Genomic DNA, 20,798 nt, shown 5'->3' on the forward strand with positions numbered 1-20,798 from the left:
TCTCCCCATCTTTCTCTCGCTCTCTCCCCATCTTTCTCTCGCTCTCTCCCCATCTTTCTCTCGCTCTCTCCCCATCTTTCTCTCGCTCTCTCCCCATCTTTCTCTCGCTCTCTCCCCATCTTTCTCTCGCTCTCTCCCCATCTTTCTCTCGCTCTCTCCCCATCTTTCTCTCGCTCTCTCCCCATCTTTCTCTCGCTCTCTCCCCATCTTTCTCTCGCTCTCTCCCCATCTTTCTCTCGCTCTCTCCCCATCTTTCTCTCGCTCTCTCCCCATCTTTCTCTCGCTCTCTCCCCATATTTCTCTCGCTCTCTCTCCATCTTTCTCTCGCTCTCTCTCTCCATCTTTCTCTCGCTCTCTCCCCATCTTTCTCTCGCTCTCTCCATCTTTCTCTCGCTCTCTCCCCATCTTTCTCTCGCTCTCTCCCCATCTTTCTCTCGCTCTCTCCCCATCTGTCTCTCGCTCTCTCTCCACGGCTCGCGCTCTCTCTCTCTCTCTCCACGGCTCGCTCGCTCTCTCTCTCCACGGCTCGCTCTCTCGCTCGCTCTCTCTCGCGCTCTCTCTCTCCCCGGCTCGCGCTCTCTCTCTCCGGCTCCCTCGCTCGCTCTCTCTCTCCCCGGCTCGCTCGCTCGCTCTCTCTCTCCACGTCTCGCTCGCTCTCTCCACGTCTCGCTCTCTCCGCCTGTCGCTCTCTCCGCCCGTCTCTCGCTCGCTCTCTCCGCCCGTCTCTCGCTCGCTCTCTCCGCCCGTCTCTCGCTCGCTCTCTCCGCCCGGTCTCTCGCTCGCTCTCTCCGCCCGTCTCTCTCCGCCCGTCTCTCTCCCGCTCTGCTCTCTCCGCCCATCTCAGATAGAGAAGCTCAATAAGGATCTGAAGGAGGCCAAGGCTAGAGTGGTCATCGTCCATGTCCCAAGTGGTCCTGCTCCTCCTCTACCAGGCCAAGGGTGGTCTCGCACCTCCCCTCCCGGGACAAACCGGCATGCCCCCTCCCCCTCCACCCCTACCCAGCCAAGCAGGCCTACCTCCTCCCCTCCTGGGTATGCCCAGTCCCCCACCTCCCCCGCCCTTACCAGGTATCCCCGGTCCCCCTCCACCCCCTCCTCTCCCTGGGATGGCCGGTATGCCCCCGCCACCCCTCCTCTCCCTGGGATGGCCGGTATGCCCCCCGCCACCCCCTCCTCTCCCTGGGATGGCCGGTATGCCCCCGCCGCCCCCTCCTCTCCCTGGGATGGCCGGTATGCCCCCGCCGCCCCCTCCTCTCCCTGGGATGGCCGGTATGCCCCCGCCGCCCCCTCCTCTCCCTGGGATGGCCGGTATGCCCCCGCCGCCCCCTCCTCCACAGGATGGCCGGTATGCCCCCGCCACCACCTGGAATGGGGGGCTGGGGCGCCTCTGTGCCACCCCCTCTGCCCTTCGGCCTGGCACCCAAGAAGGAGTACAAGCCTGAGGTGCAGCTGAAGAGAGCCAACTGGAGCAAGGTGAGGATGGGTGTGTGTGGTTGTGCATATGTTAGATGGTGAGGAACTTGGAGGAAAGATGTGATTGTCAGTGTCTCTTCTAAAACTGCACTAAAGTTGGTGTGTGTGTGTGTGTGTTCTGTCCTTTATTAGTGTGCCCAATTAGAGTCTGGAATAACAACTGCAAAGCTCTTGACTGTGTGTGTGTGTGTGTGTGTGTGTGTGTGTGTGTGTGTGTGTGTGTGTGTGTGTGTGAATACTAAGCCCGTGAGTGTATGTGAATGTCTGCCTCTGTTCTTTCGTGTGTGTGTGTGGACTGGAGTGTCTCTGTTCCATGTTCTCCTCCTCTCTCTCATTTGCGATGGTTAAAACATCAGAATGGCCCTGTCTCTCTTTAGCCTAAAGCTACTGTTTAATAGCTTCAGCAGAGTTCAGTTCTCCCTCGCTCTCCCCAAATCTCTGTTCTCTGTTCGTTCGGCGGGTTGGTGAGAGCCCTTTGACGAGGATGTTACAGAAATGTCTTTTTAATAAGATGCTTCTTTTAACTGTGCTGGTGAAAGATAATTAAATAGCTTCAAGAAAGGACAGCATTCTTTTGTCATTTAAATTAGCATTTTATTTCTCCAGCCCCTGTATCACATTCTTTCCCCCTTCCTCACCCCCACATATCCTCCCAGAAGCATCTTGGGTAATGAAAGGGTCACATATATGTGAAGTTTCTCTCTCAGAGCTGAATGGCTGTGATTAAATCATTGGTCACATACACATGGTTAGCAGATGTTAATGCGAGTGTAGCGAAATGCTTGTGTTTCTTGTTCCGACCGTGCAGTAATATCTAACAAGTAATCTAACAATTCCACAACAACTAACTAATACACACATCTAAGGGATGGAATAAGAATATATTCATATAAATATATGGATAGGAGAACTGAGGATGGATCAACAACATTGTAGTTACTCCACAATACTAACCTAATTGACTGAGTGAAAAGGAAGCCTCTACAGAATATAATTATTCTATAATTTGCATCCTGTTTGCAACAAGGCACTACAATAATAGTGGCAAAAGTGGAAAAGCAATTCACAAAAATTCTTATTTTCAATGAAGGCCTAGGAACAGTGGGTTAACTGCTTGTTCAGGGGCTGAACGACAGATTTGTACCTTGTCAGCTTGGGGATTTGAACTTGCAACCTTCCGGTTACTAGTCCAACGCTCTAACCACTAGGCTACCCTGCCGCCCCACATTATATGGAGTACCACTCCATATTTTCAAGGATATACTAGTGGCTGCATCATGTTAAGGGTATGCTTGTAATCGGTAAGGACTGCGGAGTTTTTCAGGATAAAAAGAAACAGAATGGAGCTAAGCATAGGCAAAATCCTAGAGGAAAACCTGGTTGTCTATTTCCCACCAGACACTGGGAAATAAATTCACCTTACACCAGGACAATAACCCAAAACATAATCTACACTGGAGTTGCTTTCCAAGAAGTTGTTACATATTTAAGTTTTGATTCAAATCTGCTTGAAAACCTATGGCAAGACCTGATGGTTGTCGAGGAATGATCAACAACCAGTTTGATAAATGTTACACAATCCAGATGTGGAAGGTTCTTAGAGATTTACCCAGAAGGCTAACAGCTGTAATCCCTAAGAAAGGTGCTTCTACAACGTATTGACTCAGGGCTGTGAATACTTATGTAAATTAGATGTCTATTTCATTTTCAATAGATTTAGTACATTTCTAAAAACATGTTTTCACTTTGTCATTATGGGTTATTGTGAGTAGATGGGTGAGAGAGAACATTTATTTCATCCATTTTGAATTCAGGCTGTATCACAGCAAATTGTGGAATAAGTTAAGGGGTGTGAATACTTTCTGTATGCACTGCAGGTTGACCTCTCACCTCTACCCATCACTCCACTCCAATACTGCTCAAGGCCAATAACAACAACCTCACAAATGACCCCCCCATCACACCCCTCATCCCTCGCTTCTGGGGCACTGCAGCAGCGCCATCTGCACTTCTTCTCCTTTTCCTCCTCCTCCTATCCCTCGTTACTCGGCCCAGTGAAACAATGCCACCGTCAGCCCACTCTGGCCCCTGACCCTTTTCCTTCTCTGCTGTCCACACACACACACCGCTTGATGCTGCAGGCAGGGTGGCAAGGTGATGACCTCACGGGTGCGTTGGCTGAGCTCAGCACTGAAGGAATGGCTGCACACGTCTCCTGGCCAGCCTCCCTGATCTTTCTCTCCATTTTATCTCTTTCTGTCTCTCTCTCGGCCGGCGTCTCTCTCTCGGCCGGCGTCTCTCTGTCTCTCTTCATAGATTGTTTGTTTTCTCAGTCTTGGTCTCGTTGTTCTTCTCTATTTTCTCTCTCTCTGTGTCTTTCTGTCTGTCTCATTTCAATTCAAGGGGCTTTATTGGCATGTGGAACATATGTGAACATTCCCAAAGCAAGTGAAGTAGATAATATACAAAAGTGAAATAAACAATAAAAACGAACAGTAAACATTACACATACAGAAGTTTCAAAAGAATGAAGACATTACAAATGTCATATTTATATATAGTGTTTGTAACGATGTACAAAAGGGAAAATAAATTGGCATGGGTTGTATTTACAAGGGTGTTTGTTCTTCACTGGTTGGCCTTTTCTTGTAGCAACAGGTCAACTGATTATTATAATTTTTTTATTTCACCTTTATTTAACCAGGTAGGCTAGTTGAGAACAAGTTCTCATTTGCAACTGCGACCTGGCCAAGATAAAGCATAGCAGTGTGAACAGACAACACAGAGTTACACATCGAGTAAACAATTAACAAGTCAATAACACAGTAGAAAACAAAGGGGGAGTCTATATACATTGTGTGCAAAAGGCATGAGGAGGTAGGCGAATAATTACAATTTTGCAGATTAACACTGGAGTGATAAATGATCAGATGGTCATGTACCGGTAGAGATATTGGTGTGCAAAAGAGCAGAAAAGTAAATAAATAAAAACAGTATGGGGATGAGGTAGGTAAAAATGGATGGGCTATTTACCGATAGACTGTACAGCTGCAGCGATCGGTTAGCTGGTCAGATAGCAGATGTTTGAAGTTGGTGAGGGAGATAAGTCTCCAACTTCAGCGATTTTTGCAATTCGTTCCAGTCACAGGCAGCAGAGAACTGGAACGAAAGGCTGCCAAATGAGGTGTTGGCTTTAGGGATGATCAGTGAGATACACCTGCTGGAGCGCGTGCTACGGATGGGTGTTGCCATCGTGACCAGTGAACTGAGATAAGGCGGAGCTTTACCTAGCATGGACTTGTAGATGACCTGGAGCCAGTGGGTCTGGCGACGAATATGTAGCGAGGGCCAGCCGACTAGAGCATACAAGTCGCAGTGGTGGGTGGTATAAGGTGCTTTAGTGACAAAACGGATGGCACTGTGATAAACTGCATCCAGTTTGCTGAGTAGAGTGTTGGAAGCAATTTTGTAGATGACATCGCCGAAGTCGAGGATCGGTAGGATAGTCAGTTTTACTAGGGTAAGTTTGGCGGCGTGAGTGAAGGAGGCTTTGTTGCGGAATAGAAAGCCGACTCTTGATTTGATTTTCGATTGGAGATGTTTGATATGAGTCTGGAAGGAGAGTTTACAGTCTAGCCAGACACCTAGGTACTTATAGATGTCCACATATCGGAACCATCCAGGGATGGTCGGAACCATCCAGGGTGGTGATGCTGGTCAGGCGTGCGGGTGCAGGCAGCGAACGGTTGAAAAGCATGCATTTGGTTTTACTAGCGTTTAAGAGCAGTTGGAGGCCACGGAAGGAGTGTTGTATGGCATTGAAGCTCGTTTGGAGGTTAGATAGCACAGTGTCCAAGGACGGGCCGGAAGTATATAGAATGGTGTCGTCTGCGTAGAGGTGGATCAGGGAATCGCCCGCAGCAAGAGCAACATCATTGATATATACAGAGAAAAGAGTCGGCCCGAGGATTGAACCCTGTGGCACCCCCATAGAGACTGATTTTTCAACGCCAATACCAATTATTGGAGGACCAAAAAAGCCGATACAAATTAATCAGACGATTAAAAAAATATAAATGTATTTGTTATTATGACAATTACAACAATACTGAATGAACACTTATTTTAACTTAATATAATACATCAATAAAATCAATTTAGCCTCAAGTAAATAATGAAACGTGTTCAATTTGGTTTAAATAATGCAAAAACAAATTGTTTGAGAAGAAAGTAAAAGTACAGTATGTGCTATGTAAGAAAGCAAACATTTCAGTTCCTTGCTCAGAACATGAAAACATATGAAAGCTGGTGGTTCCCAGGTAAGAAGTTTTAGGTTGTAGTTATTATAGGAATTATAGGACTATTTCCCTCTGTACCATTTGTATTTCATATACCTTTGACTATTGGATGTTCTTATAGGCACTTTAGTATTGCCAGTGTAACAGTATAGCTTCCGTCCCTCTCCTCGGTTCTCCCTAGGCTCGAACCAGCAACACAACGACAACAGCCACCATCCAAGCAGCGTTACCCATGCAGAGCAAGGGAAACAACCACCCCAAGGCTCAGAGCGAGTGAAGTTTGAAACGCTATTAGCGCATGCTAACTAGCTAGCCATTTCACTTCGGTTACACCAGCCTCATCTCGGGAGTTGATAGGTTTGAAGTCATAAACAGTGCAATGCTTGAGGCACAACGAAGAGCTGCTGGCAAAACGCACAAAAGTGCTGTTTGAATGAATGTTTACGCGCCTGCTTCTGCCTACCACCGCTCAGTCAGATACTTAGATACTTGTATGCTTGTATGCTCAGTCAGATTATATGCAACGCAGGACACGCTAGATAATATCTAGTAATATCATCAACCATGTGTAGTTAACTAGTGATTATGATTGATTGTTTTTTATGAGATAAGTTTAATGCTAGCTAACAACTTACCTTGGCTTACTGCATTCGCGTAACAGGCAGTCAGTCTCCTCGTGGAGTGCAATGAGAGAGAGGCAGGTCGTTATTGCGTTGGACTAGTTAACTGCAGGGTTGCAAGATTGGATCCCCCGAGCCGACAAGGTGAAAATCTGTCGTTCTGCCCCTGAACGAGGCAGTTAACCCACCGTTCCTAGGCCGTCATTGAAAATAAGAATGTGTTCTTAGCTGACAAGATTTGTGACCTGTTGCTAGAGGTCGACCGATTAATTAGGGTATTTTTGGGCGCCGATTTGCCGATGTGGTTTTTTTTTTTATGTAAAAAAAAAACCTTTTATACCTTTATTTAACTAGGCAAGTCAGTTAAGAACAAATTCTTATTTTCAATGAAGGCCTAGGAACAGTGGGTTAACTGCCTGTTCAGGGGCAGAACGACAGATTTGTACCTTGTCAGCTTGGGGATTCGAACTTGCAACCTTTCGATTACTAGTCCAACGCTCTAACCACTAGGCTACCCTGCCGCCCCTAAGTTAGTCTCATTCCAAACGTCTGCACGAACCCAGTCTTCACTAAGAGTCATCCATACGGTCAATTGTCTTAAAATCATTTATTTACTAACTAATTCACAGAAATGCATAACAAACAGTAGATATGGTTACAAATAAATGATAGCGGGTGTGCCCTAGTGGGCTAAACCGGCATGGCGGCTTGTTAGACAAAAGGGGAGTGGGGGTCAGCTGAGAAGTCACTACAGAGTTGATAATTCTAACAATTGAAATGCTAATCCTTTGCACATGAACACCCACTCATTCGGGAATAATTGCAATCAATATATATTTACGCTCAGTGTGTCTCTGTTGAAAAGTTTGTTTCTGTTGGAGAGTTTGTCCTCTCTCTCGCTCTCTCTGTCGTGGTTAGAAAGGATAGTTCAGAGTGACATTCATTCATGTCGTCATAGGTTAGATGTTTCGGAGGTTGTCGGTCTTCGCGTTCAATGATACCGAATTCCTAGCTGCAGACTAGAAATTAATATCAAAGACTTGTTCTTATTCTGTCGGTATCAATAGTCTAAGAGTTTAACCACGTGGTATGGTTAAAAGATTCAGCCATCAACTCAAACCTTGGCCTTCTCGTGGTTAGCTCATCTGCAACCTTTAGCCATCTCGTAATTGAGGTAAGCTCGGGATCCTCTCAGACCTTGGCCCTCTCGTGGTTAGCTCGTCTGCAACCTTTAGCCATGTCGTAATTGAGGTAAGCTCGGTCTCCTCTCAAACCTTGGCCCTCTCGGTATCGAGGTAAACTGGTCTGGTGATAGAAAACCTAGGTGGGTGCTTTATTCGAAAGAGCAGAAAAGGGCCTGTCCCATTTATTTATTTCACCTTTATTTAACCGGGTAGGCAAGTTGAGAACAAGTTCTCATTTACAATTGCGATGACGCCAGACCATAACTGTGCTCATGGGCGGTCCCCTGATTTAGTTAAACTCCAAAGGGAATTGGAGTTTCCTTCATTAAACAGTCCAAAATCACATTACACAATTTCACAAACACTATCATCCTCACTCATTCATCTTATACAACGATTAGATGTAAACCTCATAACTGAGGCTATTGTGTTAACAGCGTTATGGTAATGTGGCCGTATTGTCTCCCATGAGTTTCACCAAATTGTACAAAACGAATCAGTTTGTAGCTGGATTCTTCACCAATCTTTTATACCTTCTCCAGAACATAAATGTAATTCGGTTCTCCAGTTCTGTGAGGTGGAAGAAATTCCTTTGTTCTCTCTGAAACTCACTCTCTCTCTCTCTATACTGTGGCAATGAGGAGATAATCTCATCCAGGAATTTTTGACCTCTCTGACCACAGCAACCTGGGTGTATGAGACGGAGAGAGATGGTGCCGAGGTAGGTGGTGCTCGCGGTGTCCAAAGAGGGCAACTTCATGACATCACTGAGTCTGTACGTAGTCAAAGCTTTCCTTAAGTTTAGGTCAGTCACAGTGGTCAGGTATTCTGCCACTGTGACCTCTCTGTTTAGGGCCAAATAGCAGTCTAGTTTGCTCTGTTTTTTTTGTTAATTAGTTGACATCTAGGTGCTGCTGTAGGCCCTCCTTGGTTGTGGACAGAAGCACCAGATCATCAGCAGTAGACATTTGACTTCAGATTCTAGTAGGGTGAGGCCGGGTGCTGCAGACTTTTCTAGTGCCCGCGCCAACTCGTTGATATATATGTTGAAGAGGGTGGGGCTTAAGCTGCATCCCTGTCTCACCCCATGGCCTTGTGGGAAGACATTTGTGTTTTTTGCCTATTTTAACCGTACACTTGTTGTTTGTGTTCATGGATTTTATAATGTTGTATGTTTTACCTCGCTCTCTGTGTCTCTTTCGCTCTCTGTGTCTCTTTCGCTCTCTGTGTCTCTTTCGCTCTCTGTGTGTCTTTCGCTCTCTGTGTCTCTCTTTGTCTCTCTTTGTCTCGCTGTGTCTCTCTCTCGCTGTGTCTCTTTCTGTGTCTTTCTCGCTGTCGCTCTCTCTGTATCTCTCTCTCGCTCTGTATCTCTCTCTCTCTCTGGTTCTCGCTCTGTCTCTCTGGTTCTCTCTCTCTGAAGGCAGTTTATTATGAGGTGGTGATTGTTGGAAGAGAGAAAGAAGAAAATGAGCAATATAGCTAGAAAAAAGAGAGGAGGATGAAGGGAGGGGAGGATTAAGGGTGAGAGGAGGAGGATAAAGGGAATGGAATCCTCGCTCTCTCTCTGAAGGAGAATGAGGAGTAGGGAAATGACTAGCTTGCTCCTCTCCTCCTCTGTGTGTCTCTCCATCCTCTTTCAGTGCCCTGGTCCTCCTGCTCTTTCTCTGTCCTTCTCTCCTCCTCCGTCTCTCTCTCCATCCTCTCTTTCAGCGCCCTGGTCCTCCTGCTCTTTCTCTGTCCTTCTCTCCTCCTCCGTCTCTCTCTCCATCCTCTCTTTCAGCGCCCTGGTCCTCCTGCTCTTTCTCTCTCCTTCTCCCACTTAATTGCTCGATTTATAGATGAATGTTTTTTTTTGCTAAATAGCATAGGGTGGTTGTTGAAATGATTCGTGAGGCATTTATCTCTCTCTCTCCTCTCTCTCTCTCTCTGTGTAACAGATTGGATATGAGGATCTGTCTGAAAACAGTTTCTGGACTAAGACCAAAGAGGATCGCTATGAGAACAACGAGCTCTTCGCCAAACTCACCTTGGCCTTCTCCTCCCAGACCAAGAGTGAGTGTCCCCCCGTGCACGTGTGTTTATGCAGGCATGTGTGTCACCCCGTACGTGTGTTTATGCAGGCATGTGTGTTACCCCGTGTACGTGTGTTTATGCAGGCATGTGTGTTACCCCGTGCACATGTGTTTATGCAGGGATGTGTGTCACCCCATGCATGTGTAAAGTAAAGTTGACTTACTAATGATGATGGATTTGTCTCCTGCTCCATCTCCCTTTCTCTTTCTCTCTCTATGTCCATTCCATCCATCCACAGCCTCCAAAGGTAAGAACACACAAATGATGTTGGGTACAAGGGCTGGTGTGTGAGTTGTTTTGGCCTTGTTGTCTCATTCTGAGAGACAGAGGATACATTTAACTGGGTTAAATGGATTGGGATTAGAGGAATGGATGGGGAGGAGGAATGGATGGGCATGGGGAGGAGGAATGGATGGGCATGGGGAGTAGGAATGGATGGAAGGGGAGGGGGAATGGATGGGCATGGGGAGGAGGAATGGATGGGGAGGAGGAATGGATGGGGAGGAGGAATGGATGGGCATGGAGAAGAGGAATGGATGGGCATGGGGAAGAGGAATGGATGGGCATGGGGAAGAGGAATGGATGGGCATGGGGAAGAGGAATGGATGGGCATGGGGAAGAGGAATGGATGGGGAGGAGGAATGGATGGGCATGGGGAAGAGGAATGGATGGGCATGGAGAAGAGGAATGGATGGGCATGGGGAGGAGGAATGGATGGGCATGGGGAGGAGGAATGGATGGGCATGGGGAGGAGGAATGGATGGGGAGGAGGAATGGATGGGGATGGGGAGGAGGAATGGATGGGGAGGAGGAATGGATGGGGAGGAGGAATGGATGGGGGAGGAGGAATGGAAGGGGGAATGGATGGGGTAGGGGGAATGGATGGGGAGGGAGAAGAGGAATGGATGGGCATGGGGAGGAGGAATGGAGGGGGGAGAGGTATGGAGGGGGAAGAGGAATGGAGGGGGAAGAGGAATGGATGGGGAAGAGGAATAGATGGGGAAGAAGAATGGATGGGCATGGGGAAGAGGAATGGATGGGCATGGGGAAGAGGAATGGATGGGCATGGGGAAGAGGAATGGATGGGCATGGGGAGGAGGAATGGATGGGCATGGGGAGGAGGAATGGATGGGCATGGGGAGGAGGAATGGATGGGCATGGGGAAGAGGAATGGATGGGCATGGGGAAGAGGAATGGATGGGCATGGGGAAGAGGAATGGATGGGCATGGGGAAGAGGAATGGATGGGCATGGGGAAGAGGAATGGATGGGCAGGGGGAAGAGGAATGGATGGGCAGGGGGAAGAGGAATGGATGGGCAGGGGGAAGAGGAATGGATGGGCAGGGGGAAGAGGAATGGATGGGGAGGGGGAATGGAGGGGGAGGGGGAAGAGGAATGGAGGGGGAAGAGGAATGGATGGGCATGGGGAAGAGGAATGGATGGGCATGGGGAAGAGGAATGGATGGGCATGGGGAAGAGGAATGGATGGGCAGGGGGAAGAGGAATGGATGGGCAGGGGGAAGAGGAATGGATGGGCAGGGGGAAGAGGAATGGATGGGCAGGGGGAAGAGGAATGGATGGGGAGGGGGAATGGAGGGGGAGGGGGAAGAGGAATGGAGGGGGAAGAGGAATGGAGGGGGAAGAGGAATGGAGGGGGAAGAGGAATGGATGGGGATGGGGAAGAGGAATGGATGGGGAGGGGGAAGAGGAATGGATGGGGAGCGGGAAGAGGAATGGATGGGGAGCGGGAAGAGGAATGGATGGGGAGCGGGAAGAGGAATGGATGGGGAGGGGGAAGAGGAATGGAGGGGAAGAGGAATGGAGGGGGAAGAGGAATGGAGGGGGAAGAGGAATGGATGGGGAGGGGGAAGAGGAATGGATGGGGAGGGGGAAGAGGAATGGATGGGCATGGGGAAGAGGAATGGATGGGGAGGGGGAAGAGGAATGGATGGGGAGGGGGAAGAGGAATGGATGGGGAGGGGGAAGAGGAATGGATGGGGAGGGGGAAGAGGAATGGATGGGGAGGGGGAAGAGGAATGGATGGGGAGGGGGAAGAGGAATGGAGGGGGAAGAGGAATGGATGGGGAGGGGGAAGAGGAATGGATGGGAGGGGGAAGAGGAATGGATGGGGAGGGGGAAGAGGAATGGATGGGGAGGGGGAAGAGGAATGGATGGGGAGGGGGAAGAGGAATGGATGGGGAGGGGAAGAGGAATGGATGGGGAGGGGGAAGAGGAATGGATGGGCATGGGGAGGAGGAATGGATGGGCATGGGGAGTAGGAATGGATGGAAGGGGAGGGGGAATGGATGGGCATGGGGAGGAGGAATGGATGGGCATGGGGAAGAGGAATGGATGGGCATGGGGAAGAGGAATGGATGGGCATGGGGAAGAGGAATGGATGGGGAAGAGGAATGGATGGGCATGGGGGAAGAGGAATGGATGGGCATGGGGAGGAGGAATGGATGGGCATGGGGAGGAGGAATGGATGGGGAGGAGGAATGGAAGGGGGAATGGATGGGGTAGGGGGAATGGATGGGGAGGGAGAAGAGGAATGGATGGGCATGGGGAGGAGGAATGGAGGGGGGAGAGGTATGGAGGGGGAAGAGGAATGGATGGGGAAGAGAAATAGATGGGGAAGAAGAATGGATGGGCATGGGGAAGAGGAATGGATGGGCATGGGGAAGAGAATGGATGGGCATGGGGAGGAGGAATGGATGGGCATGGGGAAGAGGAATGGATGGGCATGGGGAAGAGGAATGGATGGGCATGGGGAAGAGGAATGGATGGGCATGGGGAAGAGGAATGGATGGGCATGGGGAAGAGGAATGGATGGGCATGGGGAAGAGGAATGGATGGGCAGGGGGAAGAGGAATGGATGGGCAGGGGGAAGAGGAATGGATGGGCAGGGGGAAGAGGAATGGATGGGCAGGGGGAAGAGGAATGGATGGGCAGGGGGAAGAGGGAATGGATGGGCAGGGGGAAGAGGAATGGATGGGGAGGGGGAAGAGGAATGGATGGGGAGGGGGAAGAGGAATGGAGGGGGAAGAGGAATGGATGGGAGGGGGAAGAGGAATGGAGGGGGAAGAGGAATGGATGGGGAGGGGGAAGAGGAATATGGATGGGAGGGGGAAGAGGAATGGATGGGGAGGGAAGAGGAATGGATGGGGAGGGGAAGAGGAATAGATGGGGGAGGGGAAGAGGAATGGATGGGCACGGGAAGAGGAACTGGATGGGGAGGGGAAGAGGAATGGAGGGGGAAGAGGAATGGATGGGGAGGGGGAGAGGAATGGATGGGCATGGGAAGAGGAATGGATGGGGAGGGGGAAGATGTGTATGGGCATGGAGGGAATGGATGGCATGGGGAGGGAGGAATGGATGGGCATGGGAAGAGGAATGGATGGGCATGGGGAAGAGGATGGATGGGGAGGGGGAAGAGGAATGGATGGGAGGGGGAAGAGGAATGGATGGGGAGGGGGAAGAGGAATGGATGGGGAGGGGGAAGAGGATGGATGGGAGGGGAAGAGGAATGGATGGGAGGGGGAAGAGGAATGGATGGGCATGGGGGGAGGAAGAGGAATGGATGGCAGGGAAAGGAATGGAGGGAATGGAGGGGGAAGAGGAATGGATGGGAGGCGGGAAGAGGAATGGATGGGGGAGGGGGAAGAGGAATGGATGGGGAGGGGGAAAGGATGGATGGGGAGGGGGAAGAGGAATGGATGGGGAGGGGGAAGAGAATGGATGGGGAGGGGGGAAGAGGAATGGATGGGCATGGGGAGGAGGAATGGATGGGCATGGGGAGTAGGAATGGATGGAAGGGGAGGGGGAATGGATTGGGCATGGGGAGGAGGAATGGATGGGCATGGGGAAGAGGAATGGATGGGCATGGGGAAGAGGAATGGATGGGCATGGGGAAGAGGAATGGATGGGGAAGAGGAATGGCATGGGCATGGGGAAGAGGAATGGATGGGCATGGGGAGGAGGAATGGATGGGCATGGGGAGGAGGAATGGATGGGGAGGAGGAATGGAAGGGGGAATGGATGGGGTAGGGGGAATGGATGGGGAGGGGAGAAGAGGAATGGATGGGCATGGGGAGGAGGAATGGAGGGGGGAGAGGTATGGAGGGGGAAGAGGAATGGATGGGGAAGAGGAATAGATGGGGAAGAAGAATGGATGGGCATGGGGAAGAGGAATGGATGGGCATGGGGAAGAGGAATGGATGGGCATGGGGAAGAGGAATGGATGGGCATGGGGAGGAGGAATGGATGGGCATGGGGAAGAGGAATGGATGGGCATGGGGAAGAGGAATGGATGGGCATGGGGAAGAGGAATGGATGGGCATGGGGAAGAGGAATGGATGGGCATGGGGAAGAGGAATGGATGGGCAGGGGAAGAGGAATGGATGGGCAGGGGGAAGAGGAATGGATGGGCAGGGGGAAGAGGATGGATGGGCAGGGGGAAGAGGAATGGATGGGCAGGGGAGAGGAATGGATGGGCAGGGGGAAGAGGAATGGATGGGCAGGGGGAAGAGGAATGGATGGGGAGGGGGAAGAGGAATGGAGGGGGAAGAGGAATGGAGGGAGGGAATGAGATGGATGGGGAGGGGGAAGAGGAATGGAGGGGGGAAGAGGAATGGATGGGGAAGAGGAATGGATGGGGAGGGGGAAGAGGAATGGATGGGAGGGGGAAGAGGAATGGATGGGGAGGGGGGAAGAGGAATAGATGGGGAGGGGGAAGAGGAATGGATGGGCACGGGGAAGAGGAATGGATGGGGAGGGGGGAAGAGGAATGGAGGGGGAAGAGGAATGGATGGGGAGGGGGGAAGAGGAATGGATGGGCATGGGGAAGAGGAATGGATGGGGAGGGGGGAAGAGGAATGGATGGGCATGGGGAGGAGGAATGGATGGGCATGGGAAGAGGAATGGAGGGCATGGGGAAGAGGAATGGATGGGCATGGGGAAGAGGAATGGATGGGCAGGGGGGAAGAGGAATGGATGGCAGGGGGAAGAGGAATGGATGGGCAGGGGGAAGAGGATATGGATGGGGAGGGGAAGAGGATAGGATGGGGAGGGGGAAGAGGAATGGATGGGGAGGGGGAAGAGGAATGGATGGGGAGGGGGGAAGAGGAATGGATGGGCATGGGGAAGAGGAATGGATGGGCATGGGGAAGAGGAATGGATGGGGAGGGGGAAGAGGAATGGATGGGGAAGAGGAATGGATGGGGATGGGGAAGAGGAATGGATGGGGATGGGGAAGAGGAATGGATGGGCACGGGGAAGAGGAATGGATGGGCACGGGGAAGAGGAATGGATGGGCACGGGGAAGAGGAATGGATGGGCACGGGGAAGAGGAATGGATGGGGAGGGGGAAGAGGAATGGATGGGGAGGGGGAAGAGGAATGGATGGTGAGGGGGAAGAGGAATGGATGGGGAGGGGGAAGAGGAATGGATGGGGAGGGGGAAGAGGAATGGATGGGGAGGGGGAAGAGGAATGGATGGGGAGGGGGAAGAGGAATGGATGGGGAGGGGGAAGAGGAATGGATGGGCATGGGGAGGAGGAATGGATGGGCATGGGGAGGAGGAATGGATGGGCATGGGGAAGAGGAATGGATGGGCATGGGGAAGAGGAATGGATGGACATGGGGAAGAGGAATGGATGGACATGGATAAGAGGAATGGATGGGGAGGAGGAATGGATGGGGAGGAGGAATGGATGGGAGGAGGAATGGATGGGGAGGAGGAATGGAAGGGGAGGGGGAATGGATGGGGTAGGGGGAATGGATGGGGAGGGAGAAGAGGAATGGATGGGCATGGGAGGAGGAATGGAGGGGGGGAGAGGTATGGAGGGGGAAGAGGAATGGATGGGGAAGAGGAATGGATGGGGAAGAGGAATAGATGGGGAAGAAGAATGGATGGGCATGGGGAAGAGGAATGGATGGGAATGGGGAAGAGGAATGGATGGGCATGGGGAGGAGGAATGGATGGGCATGGGGAGGAGGAATGGATGGGCATGGGGAAGAGGAATGGATGGGCATGGGGAAGAGGAATGGATGGGCATGGGGAAAGAGGAATGGATGGGCATGGGGAAGAGGAAGGATGGGCATGGGGAAGAGGAATGATGGGCAGGGGGAAGAAGGAATGGATGGGCAGGGGGAAGAGGAATGGATGGGGAGGGGGAAGAGGAATGGAGGGGGAAGAGGAATGGAGGGGGAAGAGGAATGGATGGGGAGGGGGAAGAGGAATGGATGGGCACGGGAAGAGGAATGGATGGGAGGGGGAAGAGGAATGGATGGGGAGGGGAAGAGGAATGGATGGGGAGGGAAGAGGATGGATGGGGAGGGTGAAGAGGAATGGATGGGCATGGGGAAGAGGAATGGATGGGATGGGGAAGAGGAATGGATGGGAGGGGGAGGAAGAGGAATGGATGGGGCATGGGGAAGAGGAATGGATGGGCATGGGGAAGAGGAATGGATGGGCATGGGGAAGAGGAATGGATGGGCATGGGGAAGAGGAAATGGATGGGCATGGGGAAAGAGGAATGGTGGGCATGGGGAAGAGGAATGGATGGGCATGGGGAAGAGGAATGGATGGGCATGGGGAAGAGGAATGGATGGGCATGGGAAGAGGAATGGATGGGCATGGGGAAGAGGAATGGATGGGGAGGAGGAATGGATGGGGAGGTGGAATGGATGGGCATCGGGAGGAGGAATGGATGGGGAGGGGGAATGGATGGGCATCGGGAGGACGATTGGATGGGGAGGGGGAATGGATGGGCATAAGGAGGAGGAATGGATGGGGAGGGGGAAGAGGAATGGATGGGGAGGGGGAAGAGGAATGGATGGGCATGGGGAAGAGGAATGGATGGGCATGGGGAAGAGGCATGGATGGGCATTGGGAAGAAGAATGGATGGGAGGAGGAATGGATGGGGAGGGGGAATGGATGGGCATGGGGAATAGGAATGGATGGGGAGGAGGAATGGATGGGGAGGGGGAATGGATGAGCATCGGGAGGACGATTGGATGGGGAGGAGGAATGGATGGACATAAGGAGGAGGAATGGATGGGGAGGGGGAATGGATGGGCATGGGGTGGATAGGAAGAAGGAAAGGGGAGGGGTTACAGATGCCCTCTGACTAGCCACCTAGTCCCCTGGCACAGAGCACTGTTTGACACACACACTACCCACTCACCTGTCCAGATTCTCCTGTCACCTTGTTCTTGTGTCCCTGAACCTGCTTCTCCATATTCATCATTACAGCTAACTGAACTTCAGCTGCGATGCAATCAGAATACACGTTCTGGCTCACTCTTAGACACGTGCACCTAGTCCTCCACACACACACACACACACACACACACCCGCTCACAGGTTGTCCACGTTGTTGAAATGTCTAGGTTGTCAGCTGTCCCATCAGCATTCACCTGTAGAGTGGTTAAGGTCTGCTGTCAGTCTGTGATTCGTTAGCATGCCTTTGGTCCCTCCGTGTGTTTGGCTGAGACACTGCTGCCCCATTTGATGTCGGATAACCTTTCCTGATATCTGACTAAACACACTGTCCTATTCAATAGGTCCAACTCGGTCTGCGTACTGCTGCTGTGTGTATTAAAAAATAACTGAAATGTCTTGAGTCAATAAGTTTTCATCCCCTTTGTTATGACAAGCCTAAATAAGTTCAGGAGTAAACATTTGCTTAAGTCACATTTGCTTAAGTCACATGATAAGTAGATTTTTGAATGACTTCATCTATGTACCCCACACATTCAATTATCTGTAAGGTCCCTCAGTCGAGCAGTGAATTTCAAACACAGATTAAACCAAAAAGACCAGGGAGGTTTTCCAAAGTTTCGCAAGGAAGTGCCCCTGTTGGTAGATTGGTTAAATAAAAGAATAGCAGACCTTGAATATATTAATTACACTTTGGATGGTGTATCAATACACCCAGTCACTACAAAGATACAGACGTCCTTCCTAACTCCGTAGCCGGAGAGGAAGGAAACTGCTCAGGGATTTCAGGGTGGCAAGGTGATGACCTCACGGGTGTGTTGGCTGAGCTCAGCACTGATGGAATGCCAGGGGCCCTCAGGCTGCACACTCTCTGTGTTTCTCTCTCTCTCTCTGTGTTTCTCTCTCTCTCTCTGTGTTTCTCTCTCTCTCTGTGTTTCTCTCTCTCTCTCTGATTCTCTCTCTCTGTGTTTCTCTCTCTCTCTCTGTTTCTCTCTCTGTGTTTCTCTCTCTCTCTCTCTGTGTTTCTCTCTCTGTGTTTCTCTCTCTCTCTCTCTGTGTTTCTCTCTCTCTCTCTGTGTTTCTCTCTCTCTGTGTTTCTCTCTCTCTCTCTCTCTCTCTCTCTCTCTCTCTCTCTCTCTCTCTCTCTCTGTGTTTCTCTCTCTCTCTCTCTCTCTGTGTTTCTCTCCCTCTCTCTCTCTCTCTCTCTCTCTCTGTGTTTCTCTGTGTTTCTCTGTCTTTTACTGGGCTGTGCATTACACATCTGGGGTTGAAAAGAGAACAAAAGAGGGATGTAGGGAGTGATATGCAACACCTAAACTCTTCTAACTACTCTGCTATTCCATCCATTCTGTTAATGACACATTCTCTCCGTTTGGTGTGCAGTGAGTTTCAGTGTGTTATTTAAGGATGGGACAGGTTGGGGGGGGTTTAATGCCGAGAGGGGGAGAGAACATAGGAGGGCCATGTCTATGTTTAGAAGCATTTTAATCAACAGGGAGCGAGAGATGGAGGAAGAGCGGAGGGGAAGAAAGTGTGTCAACAGAGGAGTGTAGACTGATTGGGCCTGCCTACCCTGCTCCTGCATATGGAGCGCTCTGCTGTTATTCTCTCTCATTACTAGGCCTCCCTAAGCGGTAGCAAATACACACACACACACTTGCTCTCTCACACGGCCGCACACTCACAGGCACGCAACACTCTTTCTCTCTCTCACACACACACGGGCACACCGCCTAGCCACAGACTGTGATGTCACCGATGGCAGGGTATAGAAACAATTGAGAAAAGGAGCATCTTCAAAGACACAGATGATAAGATGGCAGCATTAACCCCCCTCTCCTCTCTCCTTCCTTCCTCCTCTCTTCTCTTAACTTGGTTGTATAAGGGGGCCTCATAAAGCGAGGGAGAGGCGGAGAGAGTGGGATAAAGAGAGATGGAGAGAAAGCTCGAGGACTAAGGCAGGATTGGAGAGGAGTGCAAAGGGATTTATGACGTTCTATGTTGATGCCAATAGCTCCAGTCATTTAACAGTTGCCTACTGCTGCTGATGTAGCAGGAGGCGTCCTCTCTCCAGTTGGGAGTTAGATTATTCTACTATCTTTTTTTCCTGAGGTGCAGCCAAGCCTTCAGGGCTTCGCAGAAATACTGTTACCACCTCCCATATTACATCTAAAAGTCCTTAAATCTAGCATAGTTCTGACTAAGACACCTGTTAGTCATAAAGTCCAAGATCACCTCGCTCTCCCTGGCGGTAACCCTTCCAGGTCATTGTTCCTAGCCTAGAGTTCCTAGAGTGGGAGGATAGAGCCTCACGAGGCTCTGCTCTGTGGTGAGGTCTAGCCTGCATAGGGTCTTCATCCTGGCATTTAGACCAGGCATAGTACTTCCAGGGGTTTGGGTTTTAGGTCACGCACGTTTGCTAGCCCTTGTTTTTTACTTTAATTTGCAACCTTTAAGTAACAGATTCTGACTCTGTGTGTATGTTAGTCTGTGGTGTTTTTATAAAGGGTGTGTTATAGCCCTGCTACAGAACCTGTGTGTGTGAGAGGGAGAGAGCGGGAGTGTGTTCAGGCACGTTTGCTAGCCCTGCTCCATTACTCAGTATCAGTCTGTGTCGTGTTCCTGAGGAGGAGTTCTGGTTCGCCTGCAGGCACCTTAATTTTTCACCACATTGGTGCGCCACATGGAAATGTGCTTTCTCTTCCTCCCCCTCGTCCCTCCCTCCCTCCTCTCCCTCAGTCCTAACCACAGCGAGTAGCACTCCTAGATTAGCACTTGAGAAAGTTCCTAAAGACATTTGTTAATCTTGTCCATTTTCAGGTACACTCATTCCCTCCCCCCGCACTCTCCCCCATGCTTTGAATGTTTTACCTCCTCCTTGAATAAGAGATGTATAATCTGCTAGGGGGAGGGAGGGGGGGGGGGGGGGGGGGTGTGAGGGAAAGGTTGTCCCTAACCACACTTTTACATTTATCCCTAAAACTTCACTCTGTCTGTTCAATAATGCATGGGACCTCTCCCTGCCTGCTTCCCTTCATCTTTCTCTCTCTCTCCATTCCCCACACACTCATCACTCCATCCAGCAGGAGTCAGTTGAGGGTGAACTTTGCACTGGGAGAAGAAAGTCACAGCACTGAAAAAACATGAACTACTTTATTACTGTAGGGATGATGAGACAATGTTCAGGAAACTCATTTTTAACTGTGTGTGGACTTAATACTAGGATACAGGAGTGGTAAAAAGTATTATACAATAGCAGAGTGAATAGGTAATGACTGTCTTTCTCTACTTGGAGAACTAAGTTGAAAACTCTGGGAAAAGTTCACATTTGAACACAATGTAAAAGTTTAAAAAAAATTGTAAGTTGAAGTTTCTACTGAGGGAAAGTTGATACCTTTTGGTCAGGTTTTGGTGAGTTCCAGTTAAACACCGCTGATTGGCAATCTCTAGCTCTCTCTTCACAACCTAGCTAGGTAGAGAAAGATGTGAGGGATGGATAGAGAGTGAATGAGGGAGAGAGGATGGAGAGAGAGAGAATGAGGGAGTGAGGATGGATAGACAGTGAAAGAATGAGGGGGAGAGGATGGAGAGAGAGTGGAAGAATGAGGGGGAGAGGATGGAGAGAGAGAGAATGAGGGAGTGAGGATGGTTAGACAAGTGAAAGAATGAGGGGGAGAGGATGGATAGAGAGTGAAAGAATGAGGGGGAGAGGATGGATAGAGAGTGAAAGGGGGGTGGGAGGATGATTGCACTTGTCTGGCAGGAAGTATGTTGTCATGACAGTGAACCATGTACAATTGTTTGTTCTTCCGGCTTTGAGACCTTGTTGCCCTCGAGTACACTAACACACTTTGATGGGCCGTCGTGCTCACTCTCTCTCACTGTGTGTGTGTTCTGTAGTAGGTTCTAGAGGGCCTATTTGAAACACC

The 20,798-nt window shown here is 50.4% G+C and overlaps 1 protein-coding gene across 1 annotated transcript in view; it reads left to right on the forward strand.

Annotated features, from left to right (window-relative positions):
- The window catches only part of diaph1 (diaphanous related formin 1), a 190,498-nt gene that overhangs the window by 63,735 nt on the left and 105,965 nt on the right, over positions 1–20,798 (forward strand). The window contains 5 exon segments of the mRNA XM_031789982.1: positions 845–924; positions 926–1,340; positions 1,342–1,473; positions 9,513–9,627; positions 9,887–9,895. Of these exon segments, the coding sequence (XP_031645842.1) occupies positions 845–924; positions 926–1,340; positions 1,342–1,473; positions 9,513–9,627; positions 9,887–9,895 (751 nt within the window).

The sequence above is a fragment of the Oncorhynchus kisutch genome, linkage group LG15 (genome assembly GCF_002021735.2).
Source record: "Oncorhynchus kisutch isolate 150728-3 linkage group LG15, Okis_V2, whole genome shotgun sequence".
NCBI classification, from domain to species: domain Eukaryota; kingdom Metazoa; phylum Chordata; class Actinopteri; order Salmoniformes; family Salmonidae; genus Oncorhynchus; species Oncorhynchus kisutch.